General features: G+C 38.6%; 1 protein-coding gene across 3 annotated transcripts in view; it reads right to left on the reverse strand.

Annotated features, from left to right (window-relative positions):
• The window catches only part of CCDC148 (coiled-coil domain containing 148), an 81795-nt gene that overhangs the window by 3214 nt on the left and 54050 nt on the right, over positions 1-24531 (reverse strand). Inside the window, exons 11-14 of one of the 3 annotated variants that reach the window (XM_050900205.1) lie at positions 15643-15783; positions 7144-7262; positions 1665-1782; positions 742-1064 (exon numbers count right to left, since the gene is read on the reverse strand). In XM_050900205.1, coding sequence (XP_050756162.1) covers positions 987-1064; positions 1665-1782; positions 7144-7262; positions 15643-15783 — 456 coding nt within the window. In that variant the 3' untranslated portion in view covers positions 742-986. Of the gene's footprint in view, positions 1-741; positions 1065-1664; positions 1783-7143; positions 7263-15642; positions 15784-24531 lie in introns of those variants that run through there. The other 2 variants (XM_050900204.1, XM_050900206.1) reach the window with 2 other exon arrangements.

Consider the following 24531-nt stretch of genomic DNA (forward strand, 5'->3'; position numbering starts at 1 on the left):
TACAGGCTAATACTACTTTGGAAAATACAGAAAGATGCATGAGCAAAATAATCAAAGTCAAGACACCATCCGAATGGCTAAAACCAGAAAAAATATTTAAAATTGTGTATGATATTTTTTTTTTTCCAATCTCTTTAATAAAATGTCATCTTTGTATTTACAGGCTGTCAAAATATACAGACTGGATGACTTTACTAAAGATCTTTTTTTTTTTCCCCCACATACAACCAAGGGGCATATTTTATGAGGAGTATTTCATTAGTGTGAAACACAGAGAACAAATATTGGTTAGAAAAATGTAATGAAGTAGGAACTCTGCCATCCTGGTCAAAGGCCATTCTAGAAGCATTTTCTACTTTGGTAAGACAATTGGGTCAGTCAGAAGAGATCAACAGATCATGACTCTCAACTAGTCTCTTGTAAAATCTGAGGCAAAAGACAATGCAATTCAACCAGTAACTTCAAAAAGACGTAATAGAGTTATTATTAAAAATGCATTGACAACCTAAAATAACGCTGTTAATACTGCAAAATATTTAATTGAATCAGATTATTAAAAATAAAGCATTATTGACTGGAAATGAGCCTGAGTTCAACAGTTTAAAAAATGACGGCAATAACAGACCAATGATCCCTTAGGTTTATTTATTCCTGTTACTCGCAGCTCTCCCACAGAAGATGGCTTGGAGTATTTGACCTCTGTTATATTTTTTCTTTCTTCTTGTCTTTGTACACCCAAATGCTGAAGTGAAAGCACTTATAAGGCCACAAACAGGCCATGGGGGACTAAGGAAGAATTTCACTGGCATGCACACTGTACTGGGATGGTTAATCCTGAAGCCAAAGGACATGCTGAAGGTGAGGTCAAGGCTGCATCAAATACCGTATTTTTAATCACGGGTAGTCCCGGGGAGAAAGCTGCTGCATTAGTGCTGTTTAAATTATCCGAAATCAGAAGGGTTTGAAGAGCACCTTTTCTCCCTCTCTTATTTTCCTTTGGCTGCACATTTAGGGTGCAGTTCCTGGAGTGTAAAGAATGTGAACTCCAGATTTTTCCTTTTAATCTTTGGAGGAAAAAACAAGGAGATTAGATACAAAAATATCAATGAAGGTAAAATTACTCCTTCAAAAGTCAGCAGTAGAAAAAAACCACCACTACATTTACTATGACAAACATTAGCAGGCATTTTGTGGGATGTCCTTTTTAAAATAACGTGCAAAAGTTTCACAGACAGTTAAATATCTCTCTGAAGAAAAGTCATCCAAGGTCTGTAAGTTTTCAGAATTTAAAAAGATTTTACATTACTCATAAGTCTTGCCTAAGACTCAAGGCAGACTTAAGATTATTAAAAAAAAAAACCCCAAAAAATCAAAGAAAAAGAGAAATCACATCCAACCCAGAAAAAATAGTATCTATCTATTTTCAGATATCAACAGCTTCTACAGTGCAATTTAACTTCATAATGTTCCTGTTGTCAGACTTACAAAGCACATAGGATTTATAACATGACAGAATTACTGTTAAAGTCAGACCAAACGTGCATTTTAACTTCTTCATTTATTTGCTTTTGATAGATTGTTCTTTTTATCTTTCACGTAATATGACAGTATGTGTTTGTGTCATTACTGTATATGAAAACACTATGTACAGGAAATAAAACCACCTGTTGTCGGAGTGCTTCAAGGCATTTCTCTTTCTCCTTTTCTTCACGTGCTTCTTGAAGGGCCAGTTCCTTTTTCTCCAGCAACTGTTTTTCTAGTAATGCTTGTCTAAACCTTACCCTGCAAAACAGCATACACACAAATGAAAACAACATTGGTCAAGTGTAATTTTAAATTTGTTATGACATTTCAGTTTGAAAACTAGTCTGATGTTTTCTATATCCACCTAATAATAATACGGTGGTTCATCAAAACACCTGAAAAATGCAAAACATGCTTTTTCATTTGAATGTGTTATTTTTGTTGGAGTTTTTTTGTTTGGGGTTTTGGGGGAAGGAACGTTTGGTGAGTTGTATTTTTTATTTGGCTTTGGGTTTTTTGGTTTGTTTGTTTTAAACAACTTGGCTAACATTTCTAGAACGCAGATTTTCTCTAGCATGCTTTATATAGCCCTGTTACTCTCTTTTTTTCCCCATTTTCTTTGCCAAGAAGAAATGTTCTGACATCTGTGTATGGCAGAAGAACTCTTTCCTATAACCCTTTCCATTAAAAGAAACACATCACTCCCAATCTTGTTACTGGAAGAAGCAAGAAAACTTGAGAATTACATCCTTCTTCAAAAAGAAAAAACTGGAGGTTAGCACAAATAATCCTGAAACTTTACCTACGGCATTATTTTTGCTGGTCAACTTTTCACAGTAGGTTTTTATAGCCCCGATAGTACTACCATGACCATATTTCCTAATAACCCTCAGTCCGCTGCCAAACTCTGTTTCTTATGAAGCCATAGGGTATTCTTTGGTATGTCACTTCAGACCTTATATAGGAGTTGCCATTGCCATGCCTTGCATTCAGGAGTTATCCTTCTTTTGCCCTTCAAATTTTAACTTGCCTTTAGAGAAATGGAGGAGAAAGAGCTGCTTCAACTACAACAAAACTTGTATTTTTATTTTCTTACTCTCGCAATTTTAGTAAGCTCAAAGGAGTATATAACTTGTGCTATAAACTGCAAAAAACGGAACTAAACGTACAGTTATGTTGGTAGCTAGAAAAGACCACTCATCAATAATCCAATAACAATTATCAAGACAAACAAATTTGTCCCAAGAGAGTGGTACAAAGCTGCCTGAGGATGCCCCAGAGCGGCTTTCAGTTTCTCACTGTAGCCATTGTAGTTTAGGCAGATGGATGCTTACAATAGTAATCTTCAGAGGTAATTTTGTTCCAGGGAGAAAGCCTAATCTTCTTTTTATATGAAGAAAATTTAATAAAAAGCAGATATTCATATTTTTCTGAAAAATGACAAAAATTATATTATATTGAAAACCTTTCACTCTGCTTGAGCTGACCAGTATGATACATGTTCTAAAATACTCCAGTGTTATCAAATATGAAATTCAGTACCCTGGAAACTTCTGTAAATTACCAAGAAGGAAAACTGAGGGGCACTCATCCGGGTCTAATTTCAAATACTTTGTCTCTACTGCAGAAGTTTTCATGTACATAGGAATGTAAAGCATTGCTAAATGGAAACATTTTATGGCATTTCCATGCCCAGTTTGAATAGGTGTAAGTGATTGCAATTCATTGCCAAAGTAACTGAGAGGCAGGTCAGGGCAGAGCAAGGACTTAGCATCTTGATGCAGCATTTGTTGCTCCTAAGAAGGTGGTTCATGTTCTCATGACTATGTTATCCTAAGGAGATCATCATCTTGCTCGTGCTGGAGAGACCAAGGCCAGTATTAACAGAGATTAAGTTTCATTGTCAGAGGGCAATGGCAGAGCTATGAACTCTATGCTCAGGGAAGGCAGAGAACCTTGTAAATACATATTCAACAGTACATTGTGTTCCTAATTTGGAACATTCTTCCAGTACTTTTTATACTTGGATTTAAATGTTTACTTGAGCTTTGATTTCACAGTGTCCACATCCAAATAAAGTTGTTAATTCTCTTTCACTCCATTATACTTAGTAATATTTTAGCTACTATTTCTTCAAAGTAAACTTAATTTTATAGAAAAGCTTAAAATTAAAATGTCTTAATACTCAATTTTGACTTTAAGTACCACAGTAAGTAACAATTTTAATAAATCACCAGCTGAAAAATGAGCTTAGCTGATTAGTTTCAGTAAAGCTACCTTTTTGAAGGACTGTGGGTACACACGTAACTTTTGATAAGCATAATTTCATTAAAACTCTGCTTTCAGACACTGTCTCATAAATATTCATAGGAAATAATGAACTACTATGTTTATTATGAAAGCTTTAGCAAAACTTTAAAAAATTGGGTTATAATATAGATAGGTTTTTTGCCCTGTATCACAACTTATCCTGTTCACTGTTGTCAGTTGAATAAACCTCATATAAACAGTAGAAGGCATTAGCTTAGTGGCTAAGGTCTGCTTGTGTTTCCACCTGTGATAGGCTGAATCGATGCACAATGTCGCCCAGGCACGAGGCAGCTGGGATCGAAAGTGGTTTACACACTAATTTGAACATTTCAGAAGTAGCCACCGGTTCCCGTGGCAAAACTGATGGGCCAGATCCTTTGCTAATTTATGCTGCAACTGCAGTCAAAGCGCTGTGGCTATGTCGAGGTGCACAGCCTAACCCAGCCCTCAGCTCTAAAGACATTCCTAAACATAACAGCACAAGCTCGAAGCAAAGCTGCTGTGAGCATCAGCTCCACCAACAGCCCTCTCGTTTGCCCAGCTTTATGAATGGCTTTAACACCCAATTATTCGTCCACAGTTTTTCTGGATTCTTTCTGTTCTGCGTCCCTTCCGTTCTGCGCAGGACATCCCTGCCTCCCTGCTGTGTTTCTGGAGCATTTCTCTCCCTGGAGCTGTCATCTACTAAACCTTTGATTTTTATTAAAAAAAGGATCAGAAAACTCTGCTTTCCTTTTCAAATGTGGCCAGCCCAGACCTTTTATGATACACACCAGTAATCAGAGCTCTTGTCCAGACAGTTTTAGTCTCAGGTTCTTAGCCTGAAGGAGTTCAAATCTGCATTATCAGCAAGCATCACAACCAGCGAGAATATACAATAGTCTAGGTAAAGGCACCTCCACCCCTGTTTTAATAGCTGGACCACTATCAGCAAACAATACAAAATGAATGGGAGTAGAAAAAAGCAAAAAAGGAGTATGATTTTTGCCTACTTGCTGGGGCATTTGACAGGATCTGGGCAGACCTAGGTTCTTACCCCAGCCCCCATGATTTTTTTAAACACTGTTTTACAAATTTTGTATGAAATAACTGTTGGATAAAAAATGAATATAGAATAGGTATTGTGCTTGGAGCAGAAATCACAGCACAGTCCTTTTCCCCTCTCCCATGTTTCTGAATGCAGATAGCATTGCTTATTAGGATTTTGTGTTGAACTCACTACTCTCACCATCTTTTACTTGATCAACATCTGCGGGGTTTAGGCAAGTGCTGGGTAGCCAGCTGCTCTGCAGACAACAGTTCTAAGACATGCACACAACATAAAACTGCAGCTACCTAGGAACTTCCAGGCCAAAAAATGAAATGTCCAATCAGCTAAATGTCTCCTCTGTCAGATAGTCACTAAGCAGAGGAGTTGTAGAAAGCAAATTTGGACTTAGTCACTTGAAATTCTACATCCAGTTTCAGGCGCCTTTAATCCTTTTCTTTGATCTGGTCATAGCTCTGGCTGTTCAGCATCTTGCAATTACAAAGTGAGACCTGAATAAATAGAGCACCACAGTGACTCTGTGATAATAATTTTCTTTTTTATAAACCTGATTACTTAATTTTAAATTAATTTTAAAAGCAATTCAGGACACCACCAGACCATTTTTTAATATCTTACTGTACCTATTAGAAACTCTATGCACCATCCAGGCCATATCTTGTACTTGGAACAGTCAGTCAGCTCACGATCCAAAAATCTTTTCCTTTCCCAAAAAAAGCCTGAAAATGTGTCAGATCAGAACTGTCATACTGGCCTGTGCCATCTTTCACGATCAGTTCTGCAAAGACTCAAAACCAGTTGATGTGCTGCAACAGGTAAAACATGTAAGAACACTATTAGTTTCTACAGGACTGCAGTTCTGCACTGTGAAATCATTACGCCAGTGTGTCTACCTTAGTTCAGGACAACCCATATTTTAAAATGCCTTATACCATACTTGTAGCACTACAGTATCTAGTAACACTAACATCTCTCTGCCCTTCTTTGATTAATGTTTCTGAAGGCTTTGAAGATGAAAAGCATTAAGTAATTTCAAAGAATTATTAATCTCCACAAACAGTAAGCATTTTTCTTTAAACTGTTTTATTTTGTACAGTACGCCAAGTCTGGGAAACATAATGCTAAGCATTTACTGACTTTTGATTCATAATAGCCTGAAGGTGTGATTATTTCCTTCCTGCATTCCTCAATGAACTGTGCCATTTCCTTATATTTTATTCTGCAACCTTTATTAGCATAAGAAAAGAACATTCCCCAACTGTATGGCATAGTGCAGTACACAGGTTTAAAGAAAAGTCATTTTTTCCTGATCAGTTCTGCTGAAAACTCAGTAATTCAAGTATGTGTGTTTCTTTTGCTATGAGCTAAAATCATTGCAGGTATGTTTAAGGAAAGGTATAGATACATTTGTAGCGTAAGAATATAGACATTTAAATTTAGCTGTCAGCAAGGTATCGTAACAAAATAAGGTCAAAGTAGTGTTTCCCACAGAATGCTTAAGAGCAAGTTTAATATTCTAATGCCAATGGTACTTTAACCCTATTTTAATTACATTTCTGGTTCATGCAATTTTGTGGCTCCCTCTATGTAAAAAAAGTAAGCCTGTGATTTGAGAGCAATTATAACCAGACTACATACAGGGTTTTTTATGCTCCTCTGTGACAGAGGAATTCCTCTGTGAAATCAAGTATTTCTTCAACAGGTCATTAAAGGCCATATTCTGCAATGAAGACTTGGCAAGGATTCAAATGTGAACAGGCTGAAGTCCTAAATTACATCAAACAGGTGAAGGGCATCTACAACTAGATGCGCAGTTTAAGACCCCCTAAAAGAATAATAAATATCTTTGAGGCTAAGTGCTTAACGTGCTCCTCTCGTTTGCCTCTCAAACAAAACAAACCTGATTATAAATAATTTCACAAAGTGGGAATGTAGAAGGTCTTATTACCCAGCTACAATTAAAAAAGTTACAAAGGGAGCTGGTTTTAATGTGTGTACCCTGTCATGACTATGACAGTTTAGCGCTTACAAAGGTCTAAAACCTTGATGGATATGAATTAATTCAAACTAACAAATAAATTGCATCCAGGATACAATCATGATGCAACCTTGGTGTATAGACTGGGGTAACTGCCAAACAGGAAGAAAAAAAACTTACTTATCTCAATTTATTCTAATTTAGAAAGTTGGGAGATCAAAGCATGTTAGATTATAAGAAGTTCCCATTGATACTATAGGCATTTACATTTAATTTCTTTTACCTTTCTCTGTCTTTAACTGCTTGTTCAGCCATTAATTTTCTTAATTCCTCCAGACGTTGTAGATCTTTCTCTTCCTGTTCTTGCCACTTGAGCTGTTTCTCAGCCCAGTACTTTTTCACCTAGAGTTTGAACAAATACAGTAAACAAAATAACAATCATTCACAAGCCAAGGTAGTGAGAACAAATAAAGTAAGAAAAGCATAAAGTTAAAGAAAATCCAATTTTGATCTTTTTTAGAATAAAATTTATATTTTAGAACAGTATGGCCTAACAAGATTTAGTAGGAGAACGAGAGTGTGTGGAGCCCCCACAACAGAAATAGTAAAACTGGACTGCGGACACTAATTTGAATATAATTTTCAACTGCAAACTAAAGACTACCACTTTCATTTGCTCCTTGCTTTCCTACTCTGCCATCAAAACCTTCAACTATGCTGCTCAAGTGAGTGGATGTTCCTTGAGTTAAATGTCCTAGCTTAGCTCAAATAGCTGGATCCACGCGAGCCCAGTTCATTTTGGCTGAGGTGGAGAGCCCGCTGAGGAACAGGAAGAAGCATGTGAGCGGTCCTCGTGTAAGTATGAAGCTTTTCCAAAGCTGAGTGAGAAAGAAAAGCCTCAAGCAAGACGGTGAAACCTAGGCAGGGAAGCTTATCTGGAAAGATGAGGGGGTTTGGGTGCAAAATGAGGAACTGGGACTTAAATTACTAATAAGTAAATATTGCTGAAGTGAAACTCTGAATTCTTCATTTGAATAAATTCTACGGGATTCTATTCCTAAAACCAGGGCAGTTCTTCAAAGACAACTGGTGGAATTTGCAGCAAGCTTGTAATTCCCACCTTGCCATGACATATATTACAAATCATAGAATCATAGAATCATTTAGATTGGAAGACCCTTAAGATCATCAAGTCCAACCGTAAACCTAACACTGCCAAGTCCACCACTAAACCATGTCCCTAAGTGCCACATCTACACGTCTTTTAAATACCTCCAGGGATGGTGACTCCACCACTTCCCTGGGCAGCCTGTTCCAGTGCTTGACAACCCTTTCAGTGAAGAAATTTTTCCTAATATCCAATCTAAACCTCCCCTGGCTCAACTTCAGGCCATTTCCTCTCGTCCTATCACTTGTTACTTGGGAGAAGAGACCGACCCCCACCTCGCTACAGCCTCCTTTCAGGTAGTTGTAGAGAGCGATAAGGTCTCCCCTGAGCCTCCTTTTCTCCAGTCTAAACAACCCCAGTTCCCTCAGCCGCTCTCCATAAGACTTGTGCTCTAAGACCCTTCACCACCTTCATTGCCCTTCTTTGGACGTGCTCCAGCACCTCAGTGTCTTTCTTGTAGTGAGGGGCCCAGAACTGAACACAGTATTTAAGGTGCAGCCTCACCAGGGCCGAGTACAGGGAGACAATCACTTCCCTAGTCCTGCTGGCCACACTATTTGTGATACAAGCCAGGATGCTATTGGCCTTCTTGGCCACCTGGGCACACTGCCGGCTCATCTTCAGACAGATCTCAACCAACACCTTAATGCTACCTTAAGAAGAAAACTGCTGCAGTGGTACACTTCCCAAAGTTTCGAACGGTGACTCGAGCTAACCTCACAAGCCACCAACCAGCTCGGAAAGCTGATAGAGCCGGTTTTCTTAGACACAGGAACAAGAATCACCTTCTCATCTTTGAAGTGCTGACTTCAGATTTTTTAAATACAATTCTCAAGAACATCTGAATTACACTGAAATTCTGGTAGATGACTCCAACACTGCATTCCTAAGCTAGTGTTAGGTGAGCCCGTTCAGGTACTGGTCACAAACGCTGGAGCCACTACAACACAGGGTTTGTAGGGATCTCAGGAGGTCATCTAACCCACACAGTATGATTGGCATCAGTTAAATCACTCCCGTCTAGGTAAGACATCCCTGAAATACAAATGTATTTACTTTGCTTCTGAGCAAAGTCCTATTACTATTAATTTTCACCAAGTCCCAACTGCCATAGTTGGATTGCCAGCAGTACTGCTCCTAATAAGCAATGTTAGGTATAAAGTATAATATCTGTAATACGGTACAAGGTCAGCAGTGACTGCAGTACTGACAACTCTCTAGCCCTTTTATTTTTCAGGTACATTTACAGGAAGCTGTTGCCTGTCACTTTCACAGAGATAAGCCGCTCTCACTTCAGACCCCTGGTAGGGGCACAGAACTTCAAATTCCTCTCCTGTAACAGAAAAAAGCCATTCTGCTTGCAGAGCAAAATGCAGGGAGTGTCCTCCTGTAAATCTTGCTCCGCAATCCAACAGCAGCACAGCAACATTTCCTGATGATGCTACATGCAAATGAGGGCCCATGGCTGACAGCAAGCAAGGCTTTCAGGAACCAGTGACTGCAGGCCGTATTAAAGCTGATGACGGCACGCAGCAACTTTCACAAAGGCCAAGAAACCATCCTCTGGGGAATAGAAAGCGCAGAGCTCCATGCATGGCGCAGCTGAATGAGCACTACACCCTGAATTCGAGTGCCACCGACCAAGAGGGCACCTCCAGCCCTCCTGTGACACATCAGCTCTGTGCACAGCAGCAGTCGAAAGGCAAATCAAATGTGTCTAGTGTCAGGACGCGGTACAAAAAGAATAGGAAAAAACAGAAAATATGTTTATAGTCAGTCCCACGTGCAGTTCTGATCCCTCCCTCTCCGAAAGGAACCTTTTCATATGGAAAGAGAAGAGAAACAGTAATGATCAAAGGTTCATTGTGTTCGTATGAGTTTTCATACAGGCACTGAAGGAATGGGACGGGGCTATGCAGATGGAGAAGTGACAATTTATGGGGGATTTGATAAGAAGCCTACAAATTCATGAGTGTCACAAAGAGGCTGGATGGAGATCGATTCTGCCTCTCCAACATGAGAATGAGGAGGCTTCAGCTGACACTAGCAAGAGCCAGATTTGGAACAAAGAGAAGAAACAGCTCTCCATGCAGTGGGTGGAAGGCGGGTGGAGCTCCTTGCTGATGGACGCAGGAAGCTCACACGTGTTTCAGGAAAGACTGGGCAACTGCCCAAAGAGAGAGCCCCTGGGGAGGGGTTACTAAATTGACAAACCACATCAGCATCAGGGAACAGCTAGAGACAGGGAAAGTAGCCGGGAGGGAGGGAGGGAAATTATCCTATGTGTTTCCTCTACTGTTATGGCCACTGCTGGAGAGAAAAGACAGGGCTGGGCGGGCTCCTGGCCGGTGCCAGTGCAGTCCTTCTCCCCACCACCCGTGGGACCTCAGCTGCTTACTGCAAAACTCAGTGCCAGGGGCTAGGGCTAACCTCATCTCATGGCTTGGTGAAAACCATGCATTCTTTGGAAGATTATCAGCGATACAAAATGTATGCAAATGATGACCATTAATACAGAACAGAAAAAACAAAGAGAAGGAGAAGACACATAAAATTACAAGTAAGATTTTTTTAATAAGCACTAATAGACAAATTATATATTAGGACGAAAAGCCCTTTACCTAATTTCAGCAACTAACTTTCAGGAAGGGTTTAGACATCTGTAGATAGGAACCTGCGTATGAACATAAGTTCAAAGACAGAGGAATGTATTCAGGGCGCTACACTCCTTATTATGTTAATAATATAAAACAGTTCAACCTACGTAAGGTGATTGGATATGATCATAATTCCTCAACTCAGTCTATGAAAGTATCAATTATGCTCATTGGCAACATGATGCTCCAGCCATTTCTTGTATCCTTTTGCCTACGGAAAACCCCAGCACACCTTGGTATACGACCTCCCGTATTTCCTGATCTTGCAGCCTCTTGCCCTAGCTGAAGCTAAGCTGACCTATCCTGCCTGTTCCAGTTATTAACACATAATAACACCACCACCACCACACGATAGTACAGCTCATATTCCATGTCATCTCCAACAGGTATCATATATTCTCTGTCCTGCGTTATACCAAGTACTCTGCTATCCCAACACGAAGAGTTAGGATGACGGTAGCTCTACAAGGGTTAGCACTCTTGCAATTTCTCTTTGTTGTACTTCTCACTCTTTCACTTCCACTTTTTTTTCCATTCCACGTGCAGGTACCAGAAGGGAAAGACAAGCTGGGACACAGAAATAATGACATATCCTGATGTACTTCCAAATCAGAAACCAAAAGAATAGCCAGAGAATGGCACGGTGCTTCATACCACCTCAGGGCTGACTGAGAAACCCCTTAATTCCTTAGACCTAACAGACTTCTTGGCAATTGCTACGAAAAACAGAAAGAGAAAAGGTACAAAATTCACTAAAAATTATTGCTTCCAGCAAAACAAAGATAGTGTTTACCTTGAAAATCAAGACTGAGTTTTTGAAAAGACTGTTTATGATGACAGAAGTGTATGACAATGCTGCCACTTGTAATTCACTGACAAAACAGCATTATGTTTCTAAAATTTAAAATACAGCTGGAAAAATAGAGAACAGAAGCTTTAGAAAAAGATGTAAAAATATCAGAAAATCTTAAGAATTTTAATAATCTAAAAAAATGTTAATTATAAAATTAATTATAAAAGCAATTGAAATTATACCTCAATAATCTGTTGATTTTACAATCAAATGCATAAAGTTTCTGTGAAGGTCTGAGACCTTATCCTACCTCCCAAAACACAGGTAATTTCTTACAATGAAATTTACTTATGGAATCATCTCACATAGGAAAAGCTTCATACAATGGCAATAAAAATAACTTCTGTATCATCCACTGAACTATATTGAATTTAAGCCTCTTTTGGAGATTTCAGCTGAAATGGCAGTCAATACCATCCTCTTTATATGATTGACTGTGCAGAAAAACCTTTAACTATCATGATTCAGAATAAAACAGGTCTTCCAAACTGTGCTTGTATTTCAGAATTCCCAACCTATAAGCCAATCATTTCTTTATATAGGCCATTTTTTACATGGGAAGGACATGAAAACAAGGACGGCTATAACCGTATTTCTTAGAGTGCTTTTATTTAATATTGTTTGGAATACTTATATTTATGAAATAAAACTCTCTCTTTTGCAATTATTCCCTTTCTGTATTCCACATTGCCTGAAAGGCTTTCTCATAAACTCTAATTAGGGGCCAGTGGATATTTCTGAAATTCCGTATTTAAATATATAGGAAAAAATCTGATCTGCAGTCCAATAGAGCAAACGTAGCATTGGTATTTAAGATTTAATGTCATTTTACTACATTCTCAGGTTTGGAAGTACTTGACATACCCTGCCTACGTTACAAACTAGGTAGAGTGCGGGCATTTCTTTTACACTGATCATGGATACTTTACATATTCTTCTTGCTGCCACAGAACATTCACCAGAAAAGCAGCCGCAGTATAAGGTTAGCAGCCCTTTTTAAGGATCTAAGATATAATATTCTCAAATGAAACATATGACCGCTGACCTCAAACAGCTGCTATTCCATCTGTGCATAGGCAGAGGACTGTTCTATATAGACATTACACACAGGCCAGAGAAAAGTGGAAAGTTTGCACAACCAAAACATTTACACACCAAATGAACATGCTGGTGGTTAGGTCAACACAGCCTCTCCAAGCCGCTTCCTTCCTTGTGGTTTCAGAGCCACCTGCCACTATAAACACGGTGTGAGTAAAGACAAATAAGCAGAACAAGCTGTAACAAAAAGAAAGGCAGCAGCGAAGTTTCTCATAACCTAAGCAGCAAACCATCATTCCATACGGGCTGCCCCTCTCTCTGTACCTGTTTGCAGTGCTGGTGGAGAAACCACAGTCTCACAATCACACCCTCCAACTGAGACAACTTACGCATTATCCACACCAGTCAAAATTTCATCACGTCTCTTCCTGAAAACTCCTATATACAACATGAATGCAGACACCACATATAGAAGTTCTCCCTTAATTTGTTATTTTATAACTTCAAATCCAGCACGTAAGAACAGTAACAACATATCAACCAAGAACAAATACCAGGAAACATATGTCGGGGGGGGGGGGGGGATATCAAAAAATCACATATACAATAAAGTTTTGTAACACAATGCACACACACATAATCTTGAAAAATTCCCTGTGTCTTTTTATAGAGGTTTGTGTCTAAAAAGTTCACCAACAATATCTACAATAAGCCAATTAAAGGTAAAGGTAAAACCAATACTGATTTAAACTGAGCCAGGATTTCTCTGAAAGCGCATGGTTTGCAAACACATAAATATGGCTTTCTCAACTTTTGAGCCTGAAATGACAGTCTCTAATATTAGAGATAAATTTAAGGATTAATAAAACAAATTAAAATAAGGATAAAACCATGAGTTACCTGGTCAGACCTCATAACTGAGCAGGAGATTGGACTAGAGACCTCTTGAGGTCCCTTCCAATCTGAACTTTTCTGATTCCTATGAAAACTGAGAGTATTCTGTGTATTTTGACGGAAAGAGAAACATCTCTTGAAACTGACTTTTGGACAATTATTTGCAATTTTGCTAACTATATGATTTAGCATAGTTTAACAGAAAGATTGTGCTCTGCCAAGAATGTATACTTCGTCTTTAAGATAAATTGCAGAAAAAGAATAAAATCAGGTGACCAATGTAAGTAGAGACTTCTTCAGCTAGAGAAGAAACTGGATACAGGCATTATGCAAACACAGTCATGACCAAGAAGAATGAACTCACATATAAAATAAAATCAATTTGAAATTCGACAGCTTTTCAAATGTTGGCTCTGGGGACTTGCAGCAATGAGAAATAATGAGGAGATAACAGTCTCTATCTGGAGACAAGAAGGCTTCAGCAGCTTCAGCTTCTTTTCTCCAGGTACCACTTTCAGTCAAGTGCTTCTTCGCAGAATTGTTGATATAACCAAATTCAATGGTTATGCAAACTACCACCAGAAATACAATAAGCCTCAAGAGCTTCTGCTCTTGACCTGTTTGACATGGCATGAAGACATATTTCTTTGGACAAAGCAAGGAAAAGATATTTGAGTGCTATAAAAACAGATAGGGAAATTCCAAGTAGTGTAGGACTTTATTTTCATTCTTCTGCTAAGGCAGTCAGTTTCACCCGCCTGCAGGTCATTTATTTTGCTCTGCTATAATTTCTTTTTTGCTTTTAATAAGTGTTGTAAATTGTTTTAGTAACAACTTAATCAAATTGCTGTAAGTATGGATAGTTTTGTGTTTGTTTTTTTTTCCCCTGCAAGGAATATCACTGCAATAGACACTGCTACCAACGTGAGAATCCATCAAATTCTAGGGTGTCTAACTGGCCATGTTGTAGTCCCATCAGTAAACGTTTGCTCCCAGTAAGATATGTTACACAGAAACGTGGCAGATAAATAAAGACAAGAAGGCAAAATCTAAAGAGAAAACATGGTAACATATATAAAGATTTTGTTTTCTTCCTTCTTTTGCACAAGCTTTCTGTAGTGTGATACATACTGATGTCACTAAAGCCTTCATATGCATCATGAAATTACTCTATTTGGAACAGTTTAGCCTTGTTTTCTTAACTCTGCTTCTAACTGGCATGTTATAGAGCACAGCTTTTAGTGACCCTTCTTACAAACATGTGTTTGGCACGAGTAGTCCCATAAGAGTAAGAGAGACTATTTACTCATCAGCATTTGAAAGAAAAAGCAATAAGAATCTATTACATTCTCTGACTTATTTTTTCCAGAAATAATTATGCAGTCTTAACAAATACGCCACAGGTGAGTTGGACTCTAAGCATGCCAGATTTCAGCGTAAAAAATAATCAGAAAAAGAGGTAAAGGTCTAATAAAACAACCTCCTGGATTTTTGCCATATCACTTAAATACAAAGGTCAACACAAATACATATGTGACACAGCTTGATTTTCTAAAAGCTTTACATTCACTATAGTGGATTTCTGATTTTCTATTAAGTTGAAGTTTAGACTTATGCATCAAAGACATTTCCCAAGTAGTCACCACATAAGTACTTCGAATAATGTAACATAGACTTCTGATATCCTGAAATGGTTAATATTACCGTTGTGCTTCAGGCCCACTTTTAAGGTCCTTGTGCTGCAAAGTGCAGTGCGCTATCTTGCAGACAAAATACTGTAAGTCTCATTTGCTGCATTGCAGCATACTTAACTGCAGCATTGGTACCTTTCAGTCTTTGCCACATTGCTAAAAAGCACAAATCTGTAAGAGTTACAAATCCAGTAGTGCCTCTGCACTGATTTTTTGTGACACGGAGATAGTCACATACACTTATTTGTGTAAGCCTTTTTTTTTTTTTTTTTTTTAAACATAATGAAGTAACACAACTGGTGTGTAAGAGCAGGCAGGTTTAAAGCCAAAATGGACAGTAGCAAGACTCAACTAACCATTTGCTCATCTCTATACCAATACTTAATACTTTACAAGAATACAAGGTAGTGAGATCAGTTAAAGATTTTAAAGGCAATTGTACACATTAACATATGCAAAAATGTACAAAAGTTTCTCATACTTTCTCTTTCTCCTGAGCTCTACGAATCGTTTCCTGTTCTTTCTGTAGCCTTTCTTTCTCATCTTTCTTTTCTTTTCTTCTGGCAGCTACAGCAGCTTCTAGTTTAGCAGCCTCTTCCTGCTGTGCTTTCCACTGTAGAACCTGGAAGAAACGGTTGAAAAGACAGTCCTGCAGCAGACTTGTGTAATACTGTGATCCTGCCAAACTGAGATTAGGAAGGAAACCCATGTAATCCATTTACAAACTAAGATCTATAATCTTAACAGCAATGCATAATCATTTAGTAAGCACCACCTTTCCACATGTTAATGTGCAATTTGCAATTGACTGGCATAATATGCAATAAAATCACATATGAAAAGATTTTAGGCAAAATTGCCAAAACCATCTCAGTAACATCAGATCTTAAATTCCCCTTCACTGCTTAGACTTTCAACAACATGTAAATTTCTTAATGAACCTATGAACAAATGGAGACCAACGCTAACAGACCAGAGTCCGCTCGCATCCTTCAACTCAGGCATTTCTGTAACAGCACTTCACTTCCAACCGGGACTCAATCAATGGGCTCCAGTGACAGAGACTTCACCTTCTGTCAGCTTTTAAACTGTGCAAAATTAGTCTAGGATCCCTGTCACCTGTTCAAGGGTTGTGACCGGTGCCTATAATGGTCTGGTATACCTGACATCCCGCTCCTCTGCAGGAAGAAAGACATCAGCTGCAGCTCAGCTGCCCGGCAGCTTCCCGGACCGCTGGTTAAGTGCGTGCAGAAGCAGGGCAGGGACCAGCTCCACCGCACCTCTCGTTACAGGGCCTGCCACACTTCTGACAAAACGTGTCTGGGACAGGATGGATCCTTTAGCCCAACATGCCAAAAATCCATTCTTGACATATTCCTGACACGCTGTATTGGTTAAACAAGACAACAGGTCCTCAGTAACTGGTAATGGGTAGTGACTTATTTTCAGTGTTCTCAAGCGTGCTGTTCTCAGTCAGCGTGGATCCCCAATTTACCTTGGTGTTGTCAAGAGCAGTTGTATGCTCATCTGTTTCACACTGGTTTCAATAGGATTAACGATGTCTCCTTTTTGTTGGCTTGCCAGCTCTTTTTGCAATGGATTTGTCAAGTGCTAACAGAACTCTGCATTCCTCAAAGGAACAAGCATTTCAGCCATTTTTCATCTGGTTTTCTATACTACAGTAAGTACTTTCATACTAAGATATTAAAATACTTATGTTTTTTCCACCTTTACTGCATTTCATTAGCTGTGTGCACAGACTCTATTAATTCTTCTGCTCTGTGCTTGTGAAAGATTTTTGTTCAGAAATCCAGCGCTCCCTGTGGTCCGAGGTTCTCAGTGAGTTGCATCTCTGAGTGACGCTGTTTGCCCCGCTTCTTTTCTTAAATAACAATTACATTTTGTTCTTTGCAAAGTGTCCCAATAGACTAAACACTGCTGTGACTTTTCATGTAGTGCAGGCAAAGTAATAACATGAAAATAACATGAAATTTTACAGTGGTTGTAAAATCAAACTCTCTCTTTATTAAAAGATTTAAAGACAGCTTGTTAAAGAGATACTCTGCCTGTAATGAATGCCATGTGTACACAGACTAACCAACAGTTACTTTCGTCTCCTGCAACCTGAATTTATCTTTCAAAGTTCAAAGCAGTTTGCTACCATGCCCAAGCATAAGCATTAATTGGTGTGTTTTTGTGTTTTAATAAAAACTACTGAGTTTTGGGGTTCTTCAAGTAACTTTCATTTACACTGTTATTCTCTCAGAGTACATACAACTTTTCCCAGCTTCAACTCCATCCCCAAAGTTAAGAATTATGATTTAGCTGAGCCTTAAACTCTTTTTAACCTCTTTTCTTCCATTTTTGTAACTAATTCTCAGTGGAGGCCTGTTCATAACTGTGTTTTACCTTCTGAAATCTCCTTTCTCTCCTTTCTAGAAAAAAAAGCAAAGCTCTAGGAAACAGCCATCTTCACCAATTAGATGTTTCACAGGAAGAGAGCAAAGGCCCAAGTCAAAAATTATCCTCGTGACCAGGAAAACGTAGGCAGTTAGGAGAAAAAAGGCACAAGATCCTGAAAACCCAAACCTCTCTACTTTCCTCCCTCTCCACCTTATTTGGACAATGCTACTAATTATTTTATGGGGCAGTGGGGTAGAAACAGGGATAAGTTTGTCTGTGCCAGCAAGTATTAATGGCACTGAATGAATGTGAAAAAATGTAGTGGGATAGTTTGCAAGGAGGGAACATAAACGTGTGCACATGGAAACTGCAGTTGGGCATGGATGCTTGAAAATATGCAAGAAGGATCAATTAGGATACATACATGCAAACTGCTCTTGTCCATATGTACTGGAGTGTGCAGTAATGTAATGGCAGACAGCATAGAAACAGCTATTTCTCTTTTAGCTATTCTTACAAAATTATTTCAAACTGGAATTCAAACTTGTACAGTATGGAAAGAAAAATTAAGAATGTTACTGCAGTGTTCCTTAGCACAGATGTTACTCTTCATATATGACCTTTCTCCTCAGAATTTTGAAAATGTTCCCTTAACAGGATCTCACGTATATGATAATAATAATAAAATTGTTAATGAAAGACATATTTGGTAGAGCTTCTTTGGCAGTGGTAAAACTATCTGTTCATTCCTAAAAAGAAAAAAGCACCCCCACCCCTCCAAAATCCTTTAGCCTGCCAGTCATGGGTATGTTAAGCGTCTATAAGAACTGGGGAGCCCACTGAGCACTTGTGGGACACACAGAACACCTGTTCTCCTCCTACCCCCCAATTTTCTGTTAATTAGAAGTGACATATTAACATAAATAACCCTTAGACATAAGTACTGTAATATAAATAGCTCTAAGCATCTGCATTAAATGATTTCATTTTTTCAGAAAAGAGAACTAAATATGACTGGTCCCACTTGAATATATACTGCATATGAATCATTTACCTTAATTTCCTCAAAACAGGTTATTAAAAGAAGTACTGGGCAAAAATTTTTGCTAAGTAGTAGGTTTCCCCCCCAGTAATATCATGCTTTTGGTCATTCCAAATACATTAATGAATTCAAGCAGTATGTTCAAATAGTTTCCAAATTTTTATTTAATGACTTGATTAATCAAGACTGCCATATCACAGCATAAATACCTTGAGCCCTCTTACCCAGGCTGTGGGAGATGCACATTCAAGTCTTTATTCTGTAAAAAGGAATATGAAGCCATGTTTACGGTTAAAATTATACCAGGTTGCAGAAAACAGAATCAGAGCAGCTGAGGTTGGAAGGGACCTCTCAAGACCATCTAAGGCCACCCCCTCTGCTCAAGCAGGGTCAGCTACAGGTGGTTACCTAGGTCCATGTCAAATTGAGATTTCAGTATCTCCACAGGGTGGAGGCTCCGCAGCCTCTCTGGCCAACGTGTTCTAGTGCTCATCCACACTCTCAGTAGAAAAGCGATGGATGGAATGGAATTTCAAGTGTTTCAGTTTGTGCCTGTTGCTTCTCATCCTGTCACTGGGCACCTCTGAAAAGAGCCTGGCTCTGTCCTCTTTGCACCCTCCCTTCAGGTATTTATACACATTGATGAGATCCCCCTGAGCCTTCTCTTCTCCAGGCTGAACAGTCCCAGCTCTCTCAGTTTTTCCTCATAGGAGAGATGCTCCAGACCCTTCATCTTAATGGTCCTTCACTGAACTCACTCCAGTAGGAAAGAAATAATGAAACACTTTTTGAGGCAGGGACCTGTATCCAGCTGTCCTCAGAATTAAAAACAACATCGTCATTTCTAGACTAGCTTGAACCAGGGTCTTCTCATTCCCTGACACGGTAGCTGTTCCACTTGAAAATCACCAAGAAGCAGAAGAGCGTCTCTCTTCCAGTGTCCAGACATTCACTTGGGAACATCTTTTCTGCTGTCCACTGTCTTTTCTTTAATGTCAAAGAATTACTCTGGTGTAGAGAGGCGAACGCACTTTCTCTATAGTTCAGTCCTCACATCATTCTCCCATACCAGTTCTCATACTCAGTTCTGGGACTCCAGTCTTTCTCTCCTGTCACCTGAGATCTTATTTCCGTAAGTTTGTTCATAAGTTAAAAACGTCAAGTCAACAAGCAGATGCTGTAAGATTTAAGCAAGTTCCAAGAAAAAGAATCAGGCGTTTAGCTATGTTTTTAGGCAAAACAGAAATGCATTTTCTCGAGGAATATGCAAAGCAAGGATTCTTTTGATGTAGTTCAGCGTAGGGGCACTACCAAAAAGGCAGGAAAGAAGCAGGTAAGAGGATCTAACACGCTTTCTTGGGAGAGTTGTCTGAACTCTCCCAAGTTCTGAAGAGAGCCACTGAAGGTGAGGAACAGCCAGGAGCAAGATGTACTGAGACCTTTATTTCAGTGTTTTCTCTAGTCCTGACACTGATAACAAATTCAGCACTAGACGGGGTCTAAACAGCTTGCTTAGCTTGGCACGAATGAAAATGGATAAATGAGGACTTAAGCAAAAGATTGCTACGTAGCAGAGGTTTATTAGATGGATGCTACAGAGGAAGCCAGTGGGTTTGGGCCTGTCTCATACAGAGGGAATGACAAATTAGTTGGTTCTAAGCCATACAAGAATAAGAATACCATCAAGTGGGCAAAGAAATCCATAGCAGCTCTGCATCCTAAAGCAAGCAAGTTCCAAGGGAAGTGTCAGCAGAAGAATGTGTATCACTTTTAATGAAAACAGCCAATTACAATTTCAAACCATCCATCTAAACAGAAATATGGAAAACAATAAAAATGGAACGAGGATTACATGAGATGACCATACTAGCAGCTAAGAGACTTCTAGAGGGAAGGTGTCAATTTTCATAAGACCCTATTTTCTGGAGCTTAGCTGTAATACCTGAATGAAACCTCCTTTGTAACACAAGGTCTTTGTCTAAATAGAGATTTTTATTTAGCAATTTTGACAGCAGTCTGCTTATGCATTTTAGCAGTTTAAGAATCTAAAATAAAATCCTAAATTGTTTCAGTTACCCTTCACTTGCTACACTAATAAACGTAAAAAGGAATGTTTTGAAAATGAATGCAGAAGAACACACAATCATTTCTACCTCACTTTTGAAACAGACTGAAGCAAAAACATATACATGAAGCTTTAAAATCTAACAACAAACAAAAAATGAATGAAATCTGCTAAAAGTCTACGCAGATTGGAGCTAGAATAAACTGCAGAAGCATTCGAAGGAACTTTAAACTTCTGCAATAACATCATTGAGATTTCTGAACTGAAATGAGGTAACAGTCAAACTATGTAACAAAATAATTGCTTTTTTAAAGCTCGTATTTTCCTACATCCTGCTTCACATTCCTTTCAAACTCTCTTCAATAATGAGACAGATGCCAATGTAAGAGGGCTCATGACATGATGCAGCTTCAGTTTCCTCCGAGTCTGAGAGCCCTCTTGACCCTTTAATAGTCTTCTCTAGATATGAATTTACCTGTTAACCAGGGATCTTTTTTAGTTGTTTGATTGCAGCCATTAGTTAGCATGGTGAGTCCATCAAATTGGTCTCAATAAAAGTTGCAGTTAACTGATACTTCAGGGGAACTACTGACTGGAAATGGATGTTGAGAATAGAATTGGCCCAGCAGAGAGTCTGTCAAGATGAAAACTGATTGAAGGAAAGCAAACAACAATAAAGCAGTAAGCAGATACAGATACTAATCTAGTCTAAAATCATCTCAAGCCTCCTTATTAAGTCGTTTTGATTAGCAGTTGTTTGCATGGCGTATGTTACACACCAATCTCATGACAGGCCATAATCACTTTCCCTAGTTATTTTCACATAGCTCTTCTGTTAAAGCCTTTTGATTCAAGTGAGAAATCAATATTGGGGCACAATCTAGATTCTCAACAGGTTTCATGCTCAAACAAGTGAGCATAACCAAGCATCAAATATATAACTTCACTCAGTTGACAAAACATTAATCATGCAGATTAATGGTATGCAGACAAAACTGGTATGCCAATAACTCAGTGCGTATCTCCACTACCTTCTACAATGCTATCTACACTGCCCTAAATCACTACTAAACACACCTATTTACTCAGTGGGTAGAATCTGCTTTCCATTTTTATCTAGTTAGTTTTTTTGAATGCATGAGCCCATTGCCAATCAAGAAAACGGGTAATAAGAATGACAGAAGGAAGGGAAGTTTCATTGTATTATACTTTCCCACAATACCCATTTATTCTTTTCTGTAGGCAGCATATGAAGTTAGTCTACATTACCCCTGCCCCTCCCACATTCATCTAATCCATGCCCTTTCATTAAGGCAAAAGAGGAGTCACTTCCTTTAAAAAATTATTCATAATTGCAACAAAAAATGAAAAATTGGTAAAAAACAGAAAAGCACTGTGTGCAAAATATTTATTCTATGTATCCAGCCTGCCTATAAAGGGGAACTTCTCAAGGGAGTACTGTCCACAGAAGATGGCAGGGGCCAGAATGAAAAGATTCCCAAACCAGTCCTCTGTCCATATTGTCACAGGTTCAAAAATTAGGAGCTAGACTATCTTAACTCATAATAACAAAGGATATAGTGGACCGCCTCTTACGGAAACCCAGCCTGCATCTGTATTTACCTTGCAAACTACAGTTTACTGTGAGTTTGTACAACGCATGGCACGGTGGGAACCCAATCCTATCTGAGAGCCTCTGGGCACTGCTGCAAAACAAACAACAACAACAAAGGGCAGGCAGTGAAATGGAGCATAATAGTTGAGGAATCTCTGTGGCGTGCATTTCCATACTTTTAATATTTTGCTGTTTAAAAGTGACTACCTGATGCTGAATTTCCAGCATTCCTACAGTTTAAGCTTTTCAAGAAAACCCACTGTATTCATCAGGTTTTTCTCCAGAGGTAGTACCATGCAGATCTGAAGAACAAAAAAAATCCTGAACAATAATTCTGACTCACTAAGGCAGTAATCTGGGACAAAAATGCACACAAAAAAAAAAAAAAAAAGTGTTCTTGATTGCATTCTTTCATTCCTATGAGTGCAAAATCAGAAGGATAGAGTTTACTGTGTCAATAGTAAATGTTCTGTTTAAATATTAAAAAAATCCTAGTAGTTAAACTAATATTGAAAATACACTAAAACCTGGATCCCCTATTGCCTGTTTCACAAAGAAGCTTACATTTTAGCAGTAAGCACTGCCAACATTAAGCTCTGAAAGTTTTTAATTACAACCAGCATTTCAAGTACATTTCACAGTTCATGTATTATTAGAGGAGCTTTTGCCAAGTGAATTATCAAATTGCTGTGCTGAACAGAATGCGTACATACCTATTTTCAGTTCATTATTTCAATATTGCGTATCACAATATAAAGTACACTAGAAACTAATTAAAGTAATAAATTAGTTCTTTCACTCTAACATCTGAATAGTAATAATGTATTTACCATGTACTTAATGCTACAGATACATCTCTTTTAATGACAAAACAATTTTTGAGATATTTTCCTGGGAATTCCCACGAAATTAGCACACGGTAACACAGCACCATGTAAGGTTTTCTCTTTAAGCAACACTGACTTACATTATAAACAGATCTTGAAGCTGCCTAGGCTGACACAAGAGAGTTGGCATCAAGTTCCTTCTAGCAGCTAAACTGCATAGCTAGGTAAATAGGAACACAGGACAACTGACTGGTGTAGAGAGGGTCTCCATGGTAAAGATCATGCAAGGAGTAAAACTAGCCTTTGAAAACTGAGGCAAAAATACACTACAAACAAAAAGGACATAAAATGACCGGGAGGAACAGTGTCACAAAAATGATCAGTATTCTCGCAGGTTACACTGTGCTACACAGATATAATAAGTTGCTAGAATTCAAATTCTAAGCAAGAATCCCCAATAATGATGTGATTAAAGTCAGTACTGTTTGTCATAACTAAAGGCATAAAAAGAAAATCCTCTGATATTCCCACTCTCATTCTCTCTATCTCACTTTTTCAACCTTATGAAATGACCCAATCTCCATACACTTTCAGAATCTCCCAGAGCTTTATTAATCTCTGAAACATATCTGCACACCTTTCCTTATTTTTATTATCGTTTGCAGGTTTTTTTTGTTCTTCAAACTGATCAGTTCACAACTGATTCTAAGAATGCCTGGGAAAAAAAATGTAGAGGGTCTCTTCAAGAAAAGTAACTTCACAAATGAAGATGCTACATAGCAAAAGTAGTACCACAAAATTTGAATGAGTAAGTTGAGGAAGCATACAACAGAATTCCAGCACTGGTGAAAGAACCAGCATTTTCATGGTGGCATCACCATGCACCTGAAAGCAGTAGCAGCTGCAGCAATCAGGGTTGCATGGTCAGAAATGTTGAAATGTGATTGCAAGATGACTAGAGATTCAAATACTATTTAAAGAAATTCAGTATAGAAAAAATCCTAAGCATAAAACAAGGAATCACAGAAGGCATCTACATACATTTGTCCCACAGTTCTCACTGGTTGTTCTGCAAAGTGGGTAGGAAATCCCAACAAGTAATAGCCATGAAGTGTTATTTCATGTTTCGCAGTTGAGACAGCACAGACTACCTGAGCTTAGTGTTGTACCGTGCATGTCATCTGCACCAAAATTGATGTAAGTAGCAATAAAATTCCTATTGTGTGGCAAAGCTCCATGTTAGGCTACTGAAGGTACCCTTGAAAAGAGAGAACAAGTTCAGCAGCTTTTTGGCTTGTCCAGATAGAGCCCAAGTAGTCATTCAGAACCACGAAATAAGCTCGGGAAAGGATGAGCACCAAATTGCATGGGAACCCACATCCACTCCCTTTCCATAGGATTATTCAGGCTAGAGTCCT

This window comes from Gymnogyps californianus, chromosome 7 (genome assembly GCF_018139145.2).
Source record: "Gymnogyps californianus isolate 813 chromosome 7, ASM1813914v2, whole genome shotgun sequence".
In the NCBI taxonomy this organism is placed as follows: Eukaryota; Metazoa; Chordata; class Aves; order Accipitriformes; family Cathartidae; genus Gymnogyps; species Gymnogyps californianus.